Raw genomic sequence first — 22,569 nt, forward strand, 5'->3', positions numbered from 1 at the left:
AACTACTGTAGTTACAGTTTTGGGACCTCTTGTGTCCTATTTGCCAGCTCAAATTACATAAGAAACTACCATGTTTACTCCATAATTTTGGTTTTAAAAATTACAGTAGGATTTATTTTTATTAAAAAAGTTGAAATCCGGGCGAAATATTTCCTAGCCGTAACTCGAAAACGATGCGTTTCCAGACCTATATTTTATAAAATGTTTTCGTTATTTTCACTAACAAAAAATTTCCAGAAATTTTCTCAGTTTGTTCGTGTTCTCTGTGTAATTAGATTTTATCATATTATTAGATACAAAAAAAATTTAGTTATGTTATATAAAGCAGAGAATAAATGCGACAGAAAAACTTTAATAATTAAATTAACTAGCATGTTTTATACTGTACGGTAGGGAAGGTATTTCCGAACAATATTAATTTCTTTACTTTTTAAAACGTTTTACAGTTTATATATTAATGTAAAACGGATGAAACTTTGTTCTAGTTTAATGTAAAGAAAATTGTTAATGCAATAGTAAATAGATCGATAGACATCCCTATCTGTTGCACCATTTTAAATGTTTTTAATATGTAATGCTCGAAGAGATCGGTTCTGTAATGTAAACGTAATAAATTTCTCATACACGGGTACCGTTCCTTAGATTTGACATTAATGAATATTTAAAGTTATATTATCTCTCGATGCAAATATTCTGTCGTACAACGTTGAAATTGGAATAAGATAAGTCAGACCGCTGTTTCATAAAACAAATTACAAGACAGCGCATAAGCCGTATCGGAATATGACGGTTTTTACTACCTTTACTTAGGTTAATTATTTCATTAATAAATTACCTACCTCAAAATTATATATTTTGTTAGCAAGATCTTACTGAAAAGAAAAATTTTTACTTTCCCGTCTAGATAGCGCTACAGTTCTAGAAGGTAAAGTATTGTAATCGATCCTATTTGGACATATGCGGTTTTCACCGGATCTTGACGTTTTGACACCTAAGGAACCAAAAAAACCGGATGGAAATTTCCCGGATGTTAATGTTCGTACGTACGTGTGGTGTTCGGTGTTGTCCTCTTAATCACTTTATATCTCTAGAACTACTGGACCGATTTTGATCAAACTTGGTCAGACTACTTCTATATATGGAGTAATGATGCCATTAAATTTTCAACTTAAAAGGTCAACGGGGTGAGGCTGTAGAGCAAGGTCACCGTCAGTATCTCGAGATTTCGCCTAATTAAGTTCGTCGTATTTTCTTGACCACATTTGTTAATAATTAAAAAATAATAATATCTGCAAACGATTTTTTCAAAATCGCAGCCCCGCCCAAAAAATGGACATACTGCGTCAATAGCATCCCTTGTCACTACACGGAGCGCTAGCTTAGCACTGACGTACAGCTGTTGTAGACGTCAGGTGAGCGGTAGAATTAAATAAACGAATAATATTTAAAGTTTAAAAAGCTACTCGTCTAGATCTAGATTAAAAAGCTAGGTCTCGAACTCGATCACCCGGTTGACTCGGTACCTGGTGAATTAAGCCTTGAGGCTACACGTGACTGCCAAACGAAATTTGTTCTACGCAAGATGTAAAATTACATTAGTTTAGTTACTGTCGACCGTCACCGCTAGTACCGTCACACCCGTGCGAATTAGATACGGTATGCGCGCGTGCTTTAGGTAAAATCATTGAATTAAGTAAACGAAAAAATGTTATATTTATATAAAATGATAAATATTATAAATTAAGTTTCTGTATGTGTGTGTAAGCCGTACATCAGAAACAACCCACAATTAAGCGACTTTGAAGCGGCTTTTAACCGCGTGACAGGAAAGTCCTACAACTGTGTTGTCAGTTTTATTAAGTAACTTTAATAACACATGTAGTACACCAGAAATAAATGAACCACCAATCAGGTTTACGTTTTATTTAAAATAACAAAAAATGCATAATTTTCCCTCTAAACAAAGGTCTGACTGAACAGTTTATAGTTCATTTGAATGTTTCAAGAAACCATAAAAATCCAGTAAAGGTAGAGTGTTGTGTCACTAAAACTGTAATTCTTAGATTCCAGAAGAAAAGCGTATAAATGAGTCAGTCAACACCAAACCGTTAACAACAAAAAAACTACTTTTATCTTAGGTAAACAATCCCGATGATCCGAGAATCTGTCAGCTTAAACTTCAAATACTTGTAATTTTTCTCAAATCAATTAAATGAATCGCAGTACACTATAGCCAACCTCCAAAGTAACCCAAGAAAGTTCTCAGTTCTACGGCCAAATATTATTTAAATTGTACGCGTAATGTTCAACAATACATTTAGCTCAGCAAAGTGGAAAAAAATACCACTTAACTTCTCACATTCCCTATTTGTCCGGATCTGTATAGGGAAAGTCCGTATAAATATAGTGTAGTCCGTATAAATAGTAGTCGGGTTGGTAGTTCCAGCGTTCAAATCCTAAAGAAGGTTTTATACAGATTTGAATACTAGATCGTGGGTACCGGTGTTCTTTGGTGGTTGGGTTCAATTAACAACACATCTCAGAAATCATCGACCTGAGACAGACTATACTTCACTTATACATATCATACACACTCATCCAATGAAATAACAACACCTGATGGTGATTCCCGGAGGCTAAACGAAAGAAGGAAAAAAAGGGGAAGGCTATATTAAGACCCCACTTTGATGGGAAACAAATTTGTAAATCCAACGAGATGTTAATAGAAAAAACTGCAACGAAAAAGACCCACTTATAAAACATTTCAAAATTATTACTATTTTTTGAAGTGGAGGTTCAATTTAGCCAAAAAAAATTATACAAAAGATGATTTTTCCATAATTGTCACAAAAATATTATTAAAAGACTACAACGAAAATCACCCCTTGAACTGCCTTCTATAACTCTTCAAAATTAAAACCATGTATAGGGGGGAGGGGTGAAATTTGCGCAAAAACCTTTTTAACAAGTTATTTACTTTATTAATATTCGCAAAATTATCAGAAAAAATATACCCTTAATTAAGCAAAATCTGGAAACGATTTCGTTTTCTCCCCTGTAAAATCCACTCACTGACCTCTTGAATTGAAAATTTCATGACATCAATGCTCCTACTAAAGAAATATTACTAAAGAATAATACTAAAAGATAATACTAAAGAAATAAGTTTCATGAAAATCGATCAAGTAGTTCTGGAGATATATAAGGCGATTTACACGCCAACATACATGCATACGTACTTAATTTTTTTCGCAGAAATTTCGATGCTTTTTTTTCAGTTTTCTGGGGTCTTTATTGGTCAATTCTTCAAATTCGGGAAAAAAACGGATATGACCAATTCTGACCGATGCCATTTTTCCCTTCTATATAGATACACCTGTTATATATACCGGAAAGTAAAAGGGGTTGGAAATTCATACATTTGATCGACAAACTTATCAACTTATAAAAGTGTAAGCACCTAATATCCGTTGATGTTCACTTAGCCCAAATACATGTTTTCATGCAGTTGCAGTATGAAGAGAACAAATCGTATGCGTGAGGTAAGCAAGCACAAGTGTGTGACGAACTATCAGTATTATACTATTACGCGTATGATAAAACTTAAATTACGGTGTTCTAACAGTAGCGTATTTCATTCATTACCTAGCTGACTTATTTAGTCCGGTTAGTAGGTATCAACCACCACAATTGCAGTGCTAGTAAAGCATTATTAATAATGCTTTATATTCAGCTACCTATTTTATAAAGACTTCATTGTATTCCTTTTAACTCCTCAGAGCTTATAGTATACTTACCCATCTACTCGTTGCTTTCTAAACATCTATTATTCTTTCATAAGTTAGTTTGTGGCAAGGCATGTTAATAAACCGATAGCTGAATATTATACCAATGATGATTCATTAAAATACGGTCTTCTGAACTTCTCCTGCATGTAACCTTAAGGACTCTGTAAACAAGAACATTAATTTACATCGGTAAAATTATATCTTTCGTAAAACATATTCAAATCTTAAAATTATTTTTAAATTACAATTTTTTTTTAAATGTTTAAATCTTTATGAAATAATAATAAAATCCGGTTATTTGTATTTAAAAAAATCATATTGATAAATTTATTTTTTCAATTACAGGGCGTTTGATAAACACACGAAAAGTCTCTCGTAAGTAAATGCTTAAATTTTAAATATTTTTTTATTTTTTATAATTGTTTTTTCTTTAAAAAGTAATTTTTATTATACATTTTTTATTCAGTCTATACATATATATATATTTTTTTTTTAAATCTACGCTGAAATTTTTTTTAACACTTAATGTTTTATAATATAATCACTGGCCGCTAATGATGAAAATTTAATTACTGTTTTGGGTCCAATAATAACCAGTACCCATAAAAATTTAATCTATCTGTAAGAGTCTAAGGATTCTTCTTGCCAGCATTTGTTGTCCTTTATCCCACCAATTTGCTGAGCCAAAAATATGTAAAATAATCACCAAAATATCTTTCACAATAATTTATTTGTGATGCTCAGGATTTAAATTCCAACTCTACCAGATTTTTAGAGCTTACAAATTCAATTAACAAAATTGTTAAATGTCGAGTCAAACTGCACCAGGGTGGAAAAATAATATATTAAAAATTAGCTGACAATCTAACTTTCTTCGAATACCAGTTATAATCTATTACTGAATCTATTACTCCGTTAAAACTTAATAAACCAATTAACTTAATAAACCAACTTACTCCGAGTAATCTATTACTCCGTTAAAACTTAATAAACCAATAAACGGTTCCGAGTAAATAAAGCAAAATGAAATCAAGATAACCGAAAATAATTTTATTAATTTAAAAAGAAAGTAGATAAAAATAAAATTTATTTTGTAAATAAAAAGTATTGAAAGTTAGAATCAGTCTTTCTTAAAATTAAGAGTAAAGAAATAATATAAAGAAGTAATATAAAAGAAATAATTACAAAAAAAAATATTTTTACCAATAGGAGGGAGGAGGCCATCATTTGAAATTTTTCAAAAATGTTCGTACGTAGATTTCACATTTTGTTCGCTTTAATTTTCATCCCTTGAAAATGATAGTTACGAGGGGAATCCAAAAAAGTAACTTACGCTTGTGCCTACCGTGGAAATAGGTGGGGTAGAGTCACCATCTTGGCGTCAAAACGTTTCTACACTCAGTATGCATCAAGCTGTCGTAACGTGTGGACTGTGATATTTTTACTTTGTTCGTTGTGAATAATTGAAATCTGGGCTTCAATAGAAAATCCCGGGAGTTGTGAGATGCGTTCAGTGATTAGGTTTTTACTGGCAAAATACCTCAAACCATTGAAATTCATCGGCAACTTTGTGAGGTGTACGGAGATGGAATTATACGATAGTGGAGTGAAGAAGTGGTGAATTCAGTTTAAAAATGGACGCACCAATGTTCATGACGAGGACCGCAGTGGTCGGCCTAGCCTTGTGACTGATGAACTGACGATGAAAATCAACGATAAAATTCGTTAAAATCGCCGTATTACGATTATGGAACTCCCGCTTCATTTCCCCCAAATTTCACGAAGTTTATTGCATGGAACTGTATCGGGGAAGCTTGGTTATCACAAGTTTTGCGCAAGATGGGTGCCAAAAATCTAAGGCGGCAGATTTCTAAACAGAAGGAACTGAAAAACTTGTGCATCATCCTACTGCCTCAATTTAAATGGCGACTATATAGAAAAATAGTTTAAGATTGTCCCTTTCAAATGTATATAATTTTTTTTTTATTGGCTTTTTATTTCAAAACGTAAGTAACTTTATGGACAGCCCTCGTATTAAAAATCATTAATAAATTCTGGACAAACAATTACGCTAAAAGAATTAGGCGAACGCCTCTTTTAAAATACATTTTTTTTAATATTTCTTAGGAAACTTTTTTCAAATTTCACTTGATTTAACTTTTGATAATTGAATTTGTTTTATACCGTAAACATACAGTACTTCTATAACTAAATGAAAGTGTAAACTCGCCTGTTCGACTGTTTATAAACGTTTTACCTGAAGCTTTGCTATAAATTCATTTTGCATACATTCGTTAGTCAAATTTTTTTTAAATTAAATGGTTTATAATATGTAATTATGTAATCGGATACACGCCAGCAAATGTTTTACTTACTCGGTTGACTGTGGCGATAACTATAAAATAATGCTGATCTTTTTAATATAATCACAGTCTGTAATGTGATTGAAGTTATAAAACAACAGCAAAAATAGAAAAAAAATGTATACATATTAAAGCTTTTACATAATTTCTCTTCAATGCAATTAAAAGTTAAGGTCGGTCATAAAGATCGTCCTACCCCTAGAAAAGTCATCTTTTGTAATTGACTTTAGGATGCTCGTAAAACTTTCTTCTATGACATCTATCGACTCGTACCGCTCGCTCCTCGTGGGTATCCTGACTTTAAAAAATAGACAATAGTCCCCAGGGGCTACACCTGCCGAATATGAAGGATGATACGGCACTATCAATCGTGGTTTGGCAAAAAACTGCCACACAACAACGGCTGAGCGACTTAGCGAATTGTAGTGAACTAGAAACCAATCCTTGGTTTTATGACGACGCGGTCGCACGCGACGAATTCGGTCCAATAAACATTTTAGTACATCTTGACAGATAACAACAGTAATTCACGCATCCGTTCCACATTTTCAACGTTACAACTGGTTAGGCTGATTTCCCCCTCTCTAAACGTCTTCTAATGACATCCGACCGTCACGAAAACAAGTAAACCACTCTTTCACGAGTACGAGACATACCACTACTTCACGTACTTGTAAAAAAAAGCACGAATCCGAAAAAAAATTTATACATATTTAAGCCGAGAACAAAATAAAACAAAACAATTTTTTTGTCGCTAGTCGTTTCATTTTTAAAAACCTGACAATAAATAAAAAAAGATTCCTTCACAAAAACTAATAAACTCGGAGCTGCTAATCCAAACTGAACGGCTTCGGTTATGTTGATCACAAGGCTTCTCTCGACAAGTTACAATCTTGACCACGAGATCGCGCCACTATTTTTGTTTTTATAGACTTATCCTGGAATATTTTATAGCAGACGATGTATACATACAATATTATATACTTCTTTTCTCGTATATGATTTTATACGTATAACATTACATAAACAGTTTGCCCTACTTAATTAATTCGTATAAATAGGAAACATTAAAATAAATATTGTACTATGTTTAAAAAAACCTAAAATAAACGTAAATAAAAAGTAAAATAAAACAGAAATTATTAATAACTTTAAATAAATGTAATAAGCTAATGTTATTTAACTTAAAAAAAAAAGACAAAGACAGCTAAATCAAACTAAAAACATTTAATTAGAAATTTACTAAATTAAACGAAAAACTTAAAAAGAAGTCGGCAATTTGTCCCAAATCAGCTGATTTGGAAGTCGAGAATTCCAGCGTTCAAGTCCTAGAAAAGGCAGTTACTTTTATACGGATTTGAATAGTAGATCGTGGATACCGGAGTTCTTTGGTGGTTACGTTTCAATTGACCACACATTTCAGGAACGGTCGAACTGAGACTGTACAAGCCTACACTTCATTTACACTCGTACATATCATCCTCAATCATCCTCTGAAGTAATATCTGAACGGTAATTCCCGAAGGCTAAACAGGAAAAAGGAAAAAAGGCGACAATTTATGCTGCTGATTGCACTGTTGAAGTTTGCATGATATGATTACGAATACCAATTAAAAAATGCGCTTATACATTATATAACAAAAAATCTGATCATAAACGGAAATATATCTGATTTTATCAAGCATTTAAATAAAAAAATAAAAATCCATCTATATATAATGAAATCTTCATCACATGAAATGCAAAAAGTTCACAAAAAAACCATTATCAACTAAATAAAGACACTTTCAATTGTATAAAATAAATAAAACATATTTTACTATATTAAAACAAGCGTAATTTTGTTTTATTATAAAAAAAAAACATTAATTAGATCAAGATCAGTAAGGTTTTAGAAGTAGCTTAATGGCAGCACGAAGCATGACTTAGTTTAATGATGTTTGAATTAATTAAGTAGGTTAGCTTATATCATTTTGCCGGTGAATGTGAAGACGTTTAGAAAATTATAGAAAAGAAAGCATGTATTTTCAGTAATCCGGTTTTACTCGTTCAATATCCTCTAACAAACTATTAAGAATTTCTTAATTTACTCTGTACTTGAATGAAATATTTATTAGTAGTTTGTAAATGAGCTAATCGAAATAGTTACTTTAAAGTAGCATTTTTTATAAATTTATATCAAACTATGGTTTTAGTCGGTCAAGCTTTATTATTATTGTTAAATTTGTTTACTTTCATCTTTTGTGTTTTCTTTAGACTCGAAATTTAAGATTTAAAAATAATTATTTATTACATATAAAAAATAATCCCTTTCGTCACGCCGAAAGGCGGAGAGGTAGATTTCACCGGTGATAAGTAGTGGATAAAAAAGATTTCCACCTTAAAATTAAGAACAACTTAACAATTTACTACGACAATGGTTGCGTATTTAGCATACGACAAGCCCCATCTTCTTACAATTCCAGCAATATTTTGATCATCCCTTACCGTAAGGGTTGGTCACATCAAAAATTGTTTCAGAAAAAAAATTTAGGTAACGTTTAGAGGACTAACGACCACTTTAAACCAATTCGATACTATGACTATTAAGAGAGGTACGATTCTTTTGTCTTCGAAACGCTAATTTGTCCACCATCTCACCATCTGGGCCAATGGTTGGTGATATCAAAAAACTTTTCTCAGATAAATTTTAGGCCCTTATCATCCAAAGCGCAGTAGGAAATTTAAACGAATTCAATATTATACTTAATAAGAAAAACCTTCCAATTCATTTTGGTCGTCCCTTGCCGTAAGGATTCGTTATATCAAAAATTGTTTCAGACAAAAGCTTTAGGTAATGTTTAAAGGACTAACGACCACTTTAACCCGATTCGATACTGTGCCTATTAAGGGAAGTATGATTTTTTATCATCAAAAAATGTTTTCCCTCCCAATTTTTAGTCATACTTTAATCAAGTTATTATCATACAATGCAGAAGTTTAATTAGTAGCTTAATTTGGATTTCAAAAGATAATAACATATACTGAAATTTTTAATATATATTTATAAAATACCAAACAAATTTTCAATCAAACATTTACTATACAAATTAACGAGAAAGTGAAGTTTTTGTATAGTGAAGTTTTATGGAGCCGAGTGAATCGTAAGGAGCTGTATCTCGACATACTGCCCGCCAAAAATCATCATTATATATATATATATATATATATATAGTGTGTATACGGTTTGGACAGAGGAACGGAAAATGGTTTTTCCAGGAAAATGAAAGAGTACTGGAAGATAAGAAAGACTAAACATAAATGACTAATTGGTCCTTCCGGCCGTAAAAAATAAAATATACAAAGAGTGTGTGTGTGTGTGTGTGTGTGTGTGTGTGTGTGTGTCAGTAAAGGTAAAGTGCAAGATTTGAGGACAAACATGAAAAATAACACATTGTGAGTATCAAAGAAAAGCAGATTAAAAAAAAAAAACATTTCTTGCTGGTGCCGATCTGCTTTTAACCTGTTTCGTTATCTTTCAAAATTTAACTACGTACGAAAAAAATTCCGTAATTTCTGGTATATACGATTCCCGAAGCTAATATTATACTCCTCTGTATCACATTTCGTGAACTCTGTTTTATCTCGCTCTTTACTTATTTTTAAACTAAATACTTCACTTACAAAATACTGCGTTGAATTATGTATATAATAATAATATAATATATATATTTTTATTATTTTATTATTATTTTATTTTATATTATTATTATTATTTTAATTTTATATTTTTTATTATTTTTTTTTAATATAATAATACATATATATATTCTGTTTTATATATACATATAATTACCATCCCTCGTTGCAGCTTCACTCATACAATATTCGTACGAACTTCCAAATTTAAAATAATTGTTTTCGTAATTACGTGTTGGTTGTTTGCTCCCTGTTATCGCTATTAACAACTTATAGATAAAATAACATTTTTAGATAACAAAGTATTTCCAAAAATTAAATTTTTTAATGGAAATCATAAGATAAAGAAGTGTTCAAAAACTACTTTGCCACCAGCACAGCAAAGTGCAGGGTTTTCATCCTTCCATTTACCAACATCGCAAAGGTTACATATTTTAATCACTATTTGAATTTCTTTCAAAATCATCTTCAGAATGATAATAAAAATCTGATTTGGGACCTAACATATTTCTCGAAGACTGAACTCGAGTTTGGGCCGAGCGTTTACGTTGGAGTTGAAACCTTTCAGAACGCTCTGGCGTAAATTTACATCGTCTACGATGACAAATTCTAGTAAACCTAAAAGTTCTTCCTATCTATCCGTCATCTTGCCGACATAGCCGTCATAAAAATATTAATAGCGAATTTAAAATCGAATCTATGCCGATTATACGTATTGCTTACCCTGATGGACTTCTTAGTTCAGCATATAAAAATCTACAGAGTGCTACTTTATTCCCGTGAGTAAGAGTTCTCACGGGTCGCCGCCAGATTAGACTAAGACATTACATTTAGTAAAACACATAACTCTCTGAAGAAGTCCAAATTGATATCGAAATTCAATATTCACATCAAAACTTTATTAAATATTTAAAGTCGTCATTCCCTTTAGTTCTATTATCAAAATAATTTTTTTTTACGTATATTACGAAAATAATAGAAACTATTTTATATAATACATATTATATTATAATTGATATTATATTTTATATATTAAGATATTTATTTACGACAACATTAAATTTAGTAAATCACATAATAAAAAAACATCATTTTTTCTTTGGAGAAGTCGATATTGACATAAACAAGATCGATATAAAAAACGAATTAAATTTAATAAAAGAAGTTCTAGGTTATTTATTTATTTATGATTTATATTTTAATGAGATCGACGAGGTCTGAATTATACTAAAAATTCCGGGAATCATAAGAAAGCTACAGTTAACATTTCGTGATGGTAGATTCAGTAGTTTTGTGTGGTTATTGGGAAAAACGAAAGAGGTTTTATTTAGTAGAGTTTTATTTATTATCCAGTGCTGTATGAATACGAGGAAGATGAAAGTAACTGACCGTCATATCTACTAGTATTCATCTAATATGACTCGTCAGTGACCGGTATTTTTGTATAACTAACGGTAAAATTTTTGAGTTTCAAACTACACACGTACACTCAGCGTTAAACGCTAAATTCAAATGTTAAAATTTGTACTGATTACTGTAATTAGAAAATGTTAAGAAACAATACCATAAGAATAAAGATTATATCGATTCCTTGTTCGAATAATAATGTAACTAGAAACTGGTATTAAGATTAAATGTTTGCATGTAATACTCGTATTAGGTAAAATAAACAGACTATATATATATATATATATATATATAGAGATAATACATTGTATAACCTTTAGCATAATTGTATCTAAATAATTCGCTAATCCTACATGCGAACAAATGTAATAATAATAATGATTATGATTTGTAGTTAAACCAAACTTATGAAATAATATACTGTTACCTTAATCTAATTATATACACTAAGCAAATTTCCTGAAGCTAAAATTATTAATTTATATCTATAGCTTTCAAAAGAAGGATGATCGTCAAAGTTTTCTAACAAAACTTAGTTAAAATATTTAAACACGCTTTGTAAACACGGTATTAAACATTTCCCGACAGATAAATTTTCACAAAATGCTGTTATACTTTTGGAACGCAAGTATTAACCGTTTATTGTAAAAATATATTTGGGAAAAGATCATAAAAGGTTAAACTGAAAAAAATATACGAGGATATAGGATTTTGATATCATGTGAAGGATACGAAAGGACATCCTAACATATCACAGATTCCACATAATTTTCAACGTTGAACTCTTCCTAATAAACCGATGTTCATTTATTTTCACGAATCAGTAAACACAGACAACGAACCAATCAGAGATCGTATTTTCCTGACAAATTAAAAACACGAAAAATATTAACCAATAAAAAAGATCGTATTTTACAACAATCAAAGCTTTGACAAAAGCTGACCACTTATAATGCTGTAAATTCCAACCAATCACAACGCTTGGAGAATAAATCTCACCAATGGCAACAACAGATTTTGGTTAATCGTAATAGGTTACACCCCTGATTGCTGTTGCACTACATCCTACCCGATCCAAAAATCTTACATTTCATCAGTCATAAGGAATGATACCATTTAGATATCAATAAGTTTTGATTAAAGAAAATAAACGGAATTATCATCAGTATTATCATACCGACATGAATAACAAAATTAATTGTATGCCCTAGATAACCAATCCGATTCAATTTATGATTCAACATATTTACATCAGTGAAAACGCATTATACACGTAGTACATTTTAACATTTCAATTTAAAATAAGAACGATGGATTTCAGTGACAATAGTAATTTTGCTGGGTAATATTACAACTCATAATATCCTGAAGGCGATAATGTATCGAGATTGCAATTTAATTTTCTTAAAAATCAACAATTTAAAAAATTAATTAATTATTTTAAAAATATCAGGATTTTCTTAAAACTGGGAAGTATATGAAATATATTTTCTGGAAATTGAGGATTAGATTTTATAACAGTATTATCCTTTTACCTTGTTCTTTTCACAAGTCGCAAATCCTAACGGAAAATAAACATGTTTAATTTGTGACGTTCACCAAAAATAGAAGTTGTTTGATAGACTAGGTGAATAAGCTTACCGGTCTAGTGGTTAACTCGTCATCGCAAATCAGCTGATTTCGAAGTCGATAATTCTAAGGTTCAATTCCTAGTAAAAGCAGTTACTTTTAAACGGATTTGAATACTATATCGTGGATACCAGTGTTCTTTGCTGGTTGGGTTTCAATTAACCATACTTCTCAGGAGTATCGACCTGAGACCGTACAAGACTAAACTTCATTCACATTCAAACATACTATCCTCATTCATCCTCTGAAGTAATACCTTACGGTGGTTCTGGAGGCTAAAACAGAAAAAGAGAAGACTAGGTAAATGAAAGAAGAGCCAAATAATTGCAAATTTAACATTGAAAATGATAGAATATTTTGTGTAACTGGAGGCACACTTCTAATCAAATTTCAAACTAGAATCTTATACATTATTTCTTTTTATTTACATAAGATTCTATTCAAAACCAAAGCACTCTATGATATTCAATAAATTGTTTTACTGATGTATTTTATATATTTTTTTTAAATCTTGATCGTTTAATTTTCTAAATATCTAATTCTTTTGTTTCGTAATATTGAAATTTTGATACACAGTTAAAATCTGTCACATTTTGATAAATTTATTTTTAACTACCAGACCCGGCAAAGCTTCGCTATTACTAGAGTTGAGTGTATATATATATATATATATATAAATGAACACAATTGAAACTTTGATGAAACATTAACAAAATGAACATTAAGGAACTCACAAAACTTAACCTTCCCTTTTACCCTTTCCTTTCCCCCGTTTAATTTTTACCATATTCCCTTTCTCCGTTTCCCCCTTCTCCCCTTCCCCTTATTTCCCTTCCTATTTTCTTTTTTATCCTTTCCCCTTTCAATTTCCTTTCTCCGTTTTTCATTTTCCCCTTTTTTCCATTTTCCTCCTCTCTTTTTTCGATTCTTCCTTATTTTCCTTTTCCGATTTTTCCCTTTCTCCCTCTTCCCCGCGTGGAAATCAGACCAGTACGTTTTTAGTCTAAAGCGGACACACATATCGAAAACACTGAAATGGAATCGTAAAATATTTAGTATAACGTGTGTTGATTTTACGTCCAACAGATAGGGCTGTTTTTAAAAAAAAAGCATATTTTTACCCGTCACAGGTGTGATATCTTTTGAATATAAATGATAGGTATATAAAAACATGCGCGTATTCGAATGCAACGTTGTGTCAAAATTTCAAGCAATCTGTGAAGCACGTTCGGAGATGTAAGATTTTGAACAAACGAACATTTAAATTTTTTTTATAGATAAACTTCGAAATTTTGGTTTTTAATTTTATATAGAATCAATTTCTCTACTAGATTTGTTTAAATATTTTATGCATTCATTACCCGCTTTACAAAGATATTTTACGAAAAACATAAAATATTGTTTTTTTGACCCTAATATTTTGTCTTTTACCCCAGATTTCTCGAAAACTAGTAGAAAGACAGTTGTAGGACTTTCTTTAATTTTTTTATCAGATTTCATACGATAGCCCGGCAACTACCTCGGACAAATTGCAATCTGCAATGCACGCCATCAGCGACTGGTTGCGTACATGGAGGATAAAGGTTAATCCGGCGAAGTCCAGCCACGTGACGTTCACAATGAGGAGGGAAGATTGCCCTGAGTTTTGGTTAAACAGTGTCAGGACACCTCAACACGATACGGTACCTGGGCTTTTACGTTGATCGCCGTTTGACGTGGAGAGATCATGTTAGGGAGAAGAGGATGTTGCTTGAAATTAAGCTTAAAAGAAAATGTACTGTATGTTGGGTAAGAGATCACAACCTTCTTTGTCAAACAAGGTTCTGCAATACAAGCTTTCTTGAAACCGATGTGGACATACAGGATTGAACGCTGCGAAACGGCCTGTAACAGCAATGAAGTCATTTTTTTTCGTAACAAACTTTTACGGAACATAACCCACGCGCCACGGTTCACAAGAAATGCTGAGATCCACGATTACGTAGGCATTCCATACGTTCCAGAGGAAGTTGGACGTCAAGTTTCAAGGTATGTGTCCAGATTGGATAAGCATATTCATCATCTCGCTTTGAATTTGCTAGACAACAGCGAGGACGCTAGGAGACTAAAAAGGCTCCACCTCCTTGATCTTGTTGATGGCCCTTTATGAAGATCCAGTTTGGTGCTCACGTTTATTGTTTCTTGGCTGTTTCAAAGTTATCGTTTCATTTACTGTTCTATTTAAAGTTATTTATTTTGTTTTAATGTTAATGTTGACTGGACATTAAAAGGGACCATCAAATGTAATATTATTTGTGTTATTTTATAGTTTGTTTATGTTATAGTATTGTTTTTGTATTACTTGAGGAATATCATTGGGTGGTCCTCTTTCAAGTGACGGTCAGTCATACGACTTACCTATAGCTTCATTGTAGAAGCCGATTGTAAGTAAATAAAACAGTTCAGCAAAAGGCCTTCATATAAAACGTTAAATTTACTCCTTAATTTAATTTCTAAGAATAACAGCCTGGATTAATTTTATCGAAGGCGCAAAAATCAGTGCGAAATCTTTCGCCAGCCGACAGTCGCTAACGCAACTTTTCCGAACCTATGTTTATACGAACGTTCTTCATTATTTTCACCAGTAGTACATGACCTAAAGGTTTTTTACATTCTTCGTGAATCATTCTGTAAAATAAATTGAATGGGTAAATGTAAGAAGAGACCTGCATCACCATCAAGTAAATTGAGAAAAGAATTAAAATTATTCAGGAATCTTGATTTTTTAAAAACAACAAATTTTTTTCTCAAAGATTTCAATATATTAAAAACAAGAAACTGTGTACATCAATTCATTTTATTTTAGAAATTTTTTTAAATATTGTTGACTTAGGTCCTCTTTACAATCGGCTGATTTAAAGTTTTTACTTCTTTGTACGAAGTAAAGAAATTATTGTGATCACGAAAAATTTCGGTTTTCAGATTTCAACGGAAATATCCATTATGAACATCCCTGAATCCATTTTGAATAGTTTCGGCGTGATGTTTGAACGTACGTATGTATCTCGCACAACTCAAAAACGATTAGCCGTAGGATGTTGAAATTTTGGATTTAGGACTGTTGTAACATCTAGTTTTTTACACTTTTGATTGCAATCGACTAAACCAAAAATGTTCAAGAAAAGCCCAAAATCCAAAAATTTGGATTTTGGACTTTCTCTTAACTGCAGTAATAAGCCCTCATTGAGAGCTTCTCAACGATATATAAGTGGTAGTTATTTTCATTGGTTCCAGAGTTATAGCCGAATAAAATTTTAATTAATGATTTTTTTTACTTAAACACATTAAATGAAAAGGAAAACTAAAATACTATGCTTCATTACGATATAAAACAATAATACATAATATTAAACAAATATATATAAATGGAAGGGTAGTATATTACTTCCTATTACGATTGAATTTACCGCACGAGTTTGATGGGTTGCTAAGTTAAACACCTGACGATGCAGGAGATAAAAAGAATAAGAAATTAATAAACATGTGGCGTGACAATGATTAATTGAATTAGACTGACAACAATCGTTTGTAAAAGAGGGGAACAATATAGTGAATAATAGACTTTGAATGTTGTTTCTTTAGTTTACAAATAAGCTTTATAACTAATATAATTAGCAGTTGTAAAATTTGTAAACAAACAAAACTTCCCTTGGTTTACAGATAATAAAGGGTTTGGTTTACAGAGAAATACTTCAGTTTTAATTATTTGTGTTTAACGCCAAGAAAAGAATAAAAAAAATTTAAAACGCATTACATATATATTTTTTTTTAATAACAAACTTTTAATGATATGATCAAAAAACTTTTCAAAATTATCATGTGCATAATTATCTTCCACTGTTGGCCGTAAGACAATCTCTTCAAAAACGTTGCTGTATTCCTCTGTAAAATAAGAAACAACTTTTTATAGTATATATTTAATTTTTATTTTTTCGATAAGAACTTTAGCAGCTGGATGAACTTAACCGTTCAGCATCAGCTCTCTCTAACCTTACTCTTTTTTTCAAAAGAAAAACGCGCGTCCAACAACACCACCGATGTAATCAGTCGCTTTGTTATCCTCTTTTTTCGTGTTGCACACTCAAAACAATGGAATCTGGAATTGTTTAATAATTCCCGGAGTTACGAGGGCAACACTTTATTTCAAGAAAGTTTGTTATAACACAATATACCTTTTTATGCAATTTAAGCGGTCGACTAGCATTATCTATAATAATCAAATCTTTCTACTAAAGGTTTTATATCCGGTAAAGTTATGGAAGTATTATTATATGAGCTAACACTCCTCTTTAATATTATACATTGAAACTCCCAGTTTTAATCGTTTTTTGTTTTTTTTAAAATGATTTGTCCTTTTTATTTAAACTTTTTGAGTTATCTCTATTTACTATTACCCGGAACTAAATACGTGTAAAGATTTTTACTTAAATTTTCCGTTAAAAAAAGGCGGCTTCTACCTTTCTTTATTTTTTTTGTAACGAGGAAATTTCCGTCACAAAACCGCAGACACGACGTATTCCTGACGTCACATCATTTCCAATCTTCTCTCTAAGAAACTGGAGATAGATAATTCGCCATTTCACATTTTACTTAGTCTTTAAGCTTAATGACCGCAGTCCTACTACTGCATATATACGGACCTTCCTTTCTAAATTATTAAATACAAAACGTTACATGGTTTTTGATAAATTCATATCTCATCAAATAATTTACAAACGTTTTATATGAAAGTACCCCCAAAACTATCATCGATCAATCATTAATGTCCGGTATCGTAAACATAATAGGATATTCCTAAAACAGTAAAATTACTTTATTGCTTTGGTTAATCTTCCACATTCTTCTAGACAATTTATTTTTATACATTAATTTTCATTAATTTTTTTACATTAAATTTCGTTGTAGAGTTCAATCGGTTAATTCGATACAAATTAAGCTACTAACTTACATAGCTAACTTACATACTAACTTACATAGCTAAGTTACGATACAAAATCTACTAACTTTCATAGTACTAATAGTTATAAACCAAAACCAATTTTAAAAAATTATACCTTTATCGATTACAAATCAGATGTTTGAAATTAAATTTGTTCTGATGTTCGCTTAAAAATTAAAAACCTATTGATCCAAATAATTATTTTATTAATAATTTTACTGAAATTCTGGGACGGTTTTCAGTATAAACTTATTCAAGCAATATAACTCCATTATTCGGTTAACAGTAAAGCATATATAAAAATCACTTTCGGCACGCTGGAAGGCGGAAGTAGATTTCACCGGTGCTAAGTAAGGGATAAAAAAGATTTCCACCTTAAAGTTAAGAAAAACTTCAAATTTATTCAATACAATAGTTTTACATGTGAAAAAAGTTTCAAATGTTTAGCATACGACAAAAATTTCGTAATGATTGATTTAGTAGTTTCACGGTAATCGGGAACAAATGAAAAAGAAGTTGTTTTTTTACGTAGTAGTAAGAGATTATAAATACAGGAAGAAATTAGAAAATAAAAAAAAGCCATCTGATTAGAGTCCAAATTAATTATTTACATACAAATACATGAAATAATGTTAAAGCAAATAGATAAAATAAAATAAAAAATTCATAATTCAGAATGACCTATTAACGATTATTTTGAGCACGTATTTACAAACGTGTTAAAAAGGATGCGAAAAAATCAAGGTTTTTAAATATTTAATTAGTATCATTTAAAAACTCATCGATTGGGTATTACCGTTCTGTAAAGGAAAATCATTTAATTGTAGTTTAACTAAATCGGTGGGAAGAGTTTCAGGTGGTTTCATAATTTATTAAAAATAGCAACGAAGTATAACAAGGACTTGTTTTACAAGTCCTATTGTATTGTATCTGGTTCGATAGAGGTGATTATTGTTATTTTTTAATGAATAACACATTCTTTTTTTAGTACACTCATAAATACAAACACGAGTTCTATTGATTCAAGTAAATAGAAAATTTTATTACACCACGATTTTCCAAACTGGAAGATAATTATCTACGTACAATACTTACAATTAAAGTTACTTTTGGAATTAACAGTAAAATGAATTTTTTTTTTTATAGTATTACTAGCCGGTCTAGCGAAGAGGCTCCGAGACTCAGGTCAACACAGGCGTGCCCCGGGGTTCCCGGAGGCCTTCTACAGCCACTGAGCCGAACAGCTCGCTTCGCTCGCTGTTACCGTCTCGCCAAGACCTCGACCAGTGTTCAATACCTTCATGTAAAATAGTTCATGTAAAATCCAGATAGTAAATTCCAAGGTGATAATAAAAAGCCGTGAGAAGAGAACTGAAAAATAACAATTACAGTATTCAGGCTTTATAGATACCTGAAAAAGAAACTAAATTAAAAGAGAAAAAATAGTAGTAACTATGATAACTAAAGTTCACAGAACGTTGACGAAGGAAAACTTCACAACGTATTTCTCTTACGATGGTGACAGAAACTAATTTAATTTTTTCTTCTTTAACAAATATTTTTGACTTCACCACAAAGGGGCTACGATTTTGATCTATAGCTTAAAACCTTCCGTGGGATAACACAAATGTATCCTGAAAATTTGAAAGCAATCGGTCGGTTAGTTCAAAACCTGTGGCGGCTCGCGTTATAGGCACTGTGGAACTGCAGCACTCTCTATTTCCACTTGATATTATCGATTACATTTATTATAATGAGTCCTTTTTTCTTTAATTCTTTCTTTATATTTGTACAATATATAATCCATAAGCTTAATGTCAGTAGCCATCCCCCAGTTTATGAAAAAGATAAAAAAATTCTATGGAACTGTGCAGCATGGTGTTTGGCTGTTGTGCGCATGCGCACATAGGAAGTTGCACGCGAGGCTGCGAGAGAGAGAGCACTGTCGCTCCCTCGAAAGGGTGTTACATTTATAGAAAACTTTACTTAAGCAAACTTGTTAACTCTAACCTATATATGAATACTAGCTGACCCGGCAATGCTTCGCTATTGCTAGATTTGAATATATATATATATTATATATTTTATCCCTCACTCACTCTCTCTCTCTCTCTCTCTCTCTCTATATATATATATATATATATATATATATATATATATATACACAGATAGATTAAATGAACATAATTGATAGTTTGATATTAAAAAACTGAGCATTACGGAACATCACAAAATTTAACCTTTCCTTTTTTCACCTCTTCCCCCCTATCCCGATTTCCTTTGCCCCTTCTTCCCTTTTTCAAAATAATATTTCTTTTCACGTAAATAATATATATTCTAAATATGAGCCTAATCGGACCATAAATACAATTTTTCGAAACACTTCGATCCCAGCGCCACCTAGCGGATCCATTTTTGTCAAAATATTTCTTTATACGTAATTAATATATATTCTGAATACGAGGCAAAACGGACCATAAATACAATTTTTGGATATATCTCGACCCCCGCGCCTCCTAGCGGGTCCAAACTAATTCAAAAATTTCACGGGCGTTCTCACTCACGAGTGTCATCGCAATCGGGTAAATGGTATAGGAATGCATACGGGACACGCAAACGTTCATTTATATATATATGATTTATAAAAAGATTTTTCTTAAAATTTATTCCCTACCTCTAAAAATACATATTCTGTTTTGTTTTTTTTGGTACAGATTCTTGTAATATTTATTATTAAAAAAAACCGTATTTGTATTTTTCTTCATCACTCAAACACACCTATTAAAATTGAAGTGCATTTGACACCTATTATATTTCGGACCCAAAATGAGAAGCAACTTTTTTCATTATTTTCGTATAAGTTAGCCGGCGGATACCAGGAAAGTCATGCAAAACTTTAGCAATTTTTTTTTTTAATATCGTTCAAAGATGCTTTTATAAATAATTATAAATTAAGATGTACTAATTTTTTTCTGACTGAATACACCCAAACTATTGCATGAATGTTTTCAGGCGATAAATATAATCTCAGTAATGCATTTGAAAAACAATATTCACTATCAGTAACAGTCTAATTTACTAATTTAAAATAATTTTGTGCTGTACATAATTTACTACCATCCGTTCATTAATATTGTTTGGACCTCTACTACACTGTAAAATATAAAAACGTATTCATATAGTCTTAATCACTAGTTACAACATTTTTACATTTAAGACACATACAGAAATACAAAAAAAAGTTGAAAATTTCGCACAAAAAAATTAGTAATAAAAATACAATACCTTAACAAATTAATCACCTTAATAAAAATATTACATTTTTCTGAAAATTACATGAGAAAATAACAATGACTACAATAATCTTAAAAAAACTAAGATTTGATTTTTAAAAACGTGTACATCTTAAAACGCACATAATCTTAAAACCTGTCGTCTATAAACAATGTACAAATGGCAAATACAATTTTACAGATTGTACTAACTACATAACAATTAACTTATTTTTTTATTTAGGCCAGACAGGCAGGTTGTTTTTATAAATAATCAACCTAAAAACAAAATAAATAAAAAACACCAATTAAATGGAGTTGTTATTTGGAGTGGGAATCAGAAAGCTCACCGTTACCTAACTGGCACTTCAGCGTGCTAATACTGTCGGGTCAAAAGAGAAAAGTCAATCTGCAGTCTCTATTACCAGACACAAAAAATTTAACAGCTCTCCAGAACCTGGTATCATCAGCAAAGTAGGGTAATAAAAGAAATCAAGAACAAAAAAAACGTTGGTGGTTCAAAAGGACGATCAACTCATAAGAACAGATCAAAATCGTTAACCATCTTGTCCAGATCCTGAGAGCCTTAACGTAACACACAATTAAGTTTTACTGATCTCTTGCAGACAACAAATTGCATTTAAAAATGGAAAAATATGCATACAGGACACACAATCACAACGGAAAATTTATTAAAACAATTACGATATAACGTCAAAATAAAAGAGAAGGAAATTTAATTTTTTGCGTTAAACATTTGTCCCCATCATTCTTTTTAAATACACGTTAAATATCTGAGTCAAAGCTGCTACGTCTAAGAGTAATAATGTCTCGATAGAACAAGTCCCTGTCGTAAACAGAAGTGAAGATGTCGCTTGTACAGCTCAATGTCAGTTAATTGTCTCATCATTTTGATGGACATTACATTCAATTCAATGGGAAAATCAGCGAATAAGCGTTCAATCTTAAATTTTAGTAAACTTATCTTTTGATGTTGTTTATTCTTAAGAATGACTATGCCTTACTTACATCACATTCTCTACAATTGTTATGGTTATAATAAAAATTATAAAAATTTTAGACATAAAAAAAATTGAAAATTTTTAATACTGAAATTAGCAATCCAAAATATATACAATTTGAAATACAACTTTTACCAATAATTTAACAAATCAGCTTTCTTACATTTAAAACTCACCCGCTTTTTTATTTATACGCTCAATACTTATTATATCACCATATTGTAAAACTCATCCATATCAATTCCATGAAATGATGCATGCATCAACACAAGACAATCATCGATAAAATGTTTTTAATAGTTTTTATGTAACGTAAATTATTTTTCGTATAATTATTATTTATTAAATGTTGTAGAAACTCTCAAATTTCTAATTCGATTTTGGTTAGTTATATAAGGTATATAAGTATAAGTATATAAGGAACTGATTAAA

The 22,569-nt window shown here is 31.0% G+C and overlaps 1 protein-coding gene across 2 annotated transcripts in view; it reads left to right on the plus strand.

Annotated features, from left to right (window-relative positions):
• CCHa2 (neuropeptide CCHamide-2) overlaps positions 1 to 22,569 on the plus strand; it is a 229,315-nt gene that overhangs the window by 125,394 nt on the left and 81,352 nt on the right. The window contains exon 2 of one of the 2 annotated variants that reach the window (XM_075375375.1): positions 4,134 to 4,163. The exons of the other annotated variant lie outside the window; for it this stretch is intronic. Coding sequence (XP_075231490.1) covers positions 4,134 to 4,163 — 30 coding nt within the window. The remainder of the gene's footprint in view (positions 1 to 4,133; positions 4,164 to 22,569) is intronic. 2 annotated transcript variants of the gene reach the window in all.

This window comes from Lycorma delicatula, chromosome 9 (assembly GCF_047948215.1).
Source record: "Lycorma delicatula isolate Av1 chromosome 9, ASM4794821v1, whole genome shotgun sequence".
Classification (NCBI taxonomy): Eukaryota; Metazoa; Arthropoda; class Insecta; order Hemiptera; family Fulgoridae; genus Lycorma; species Lycorma delicatula.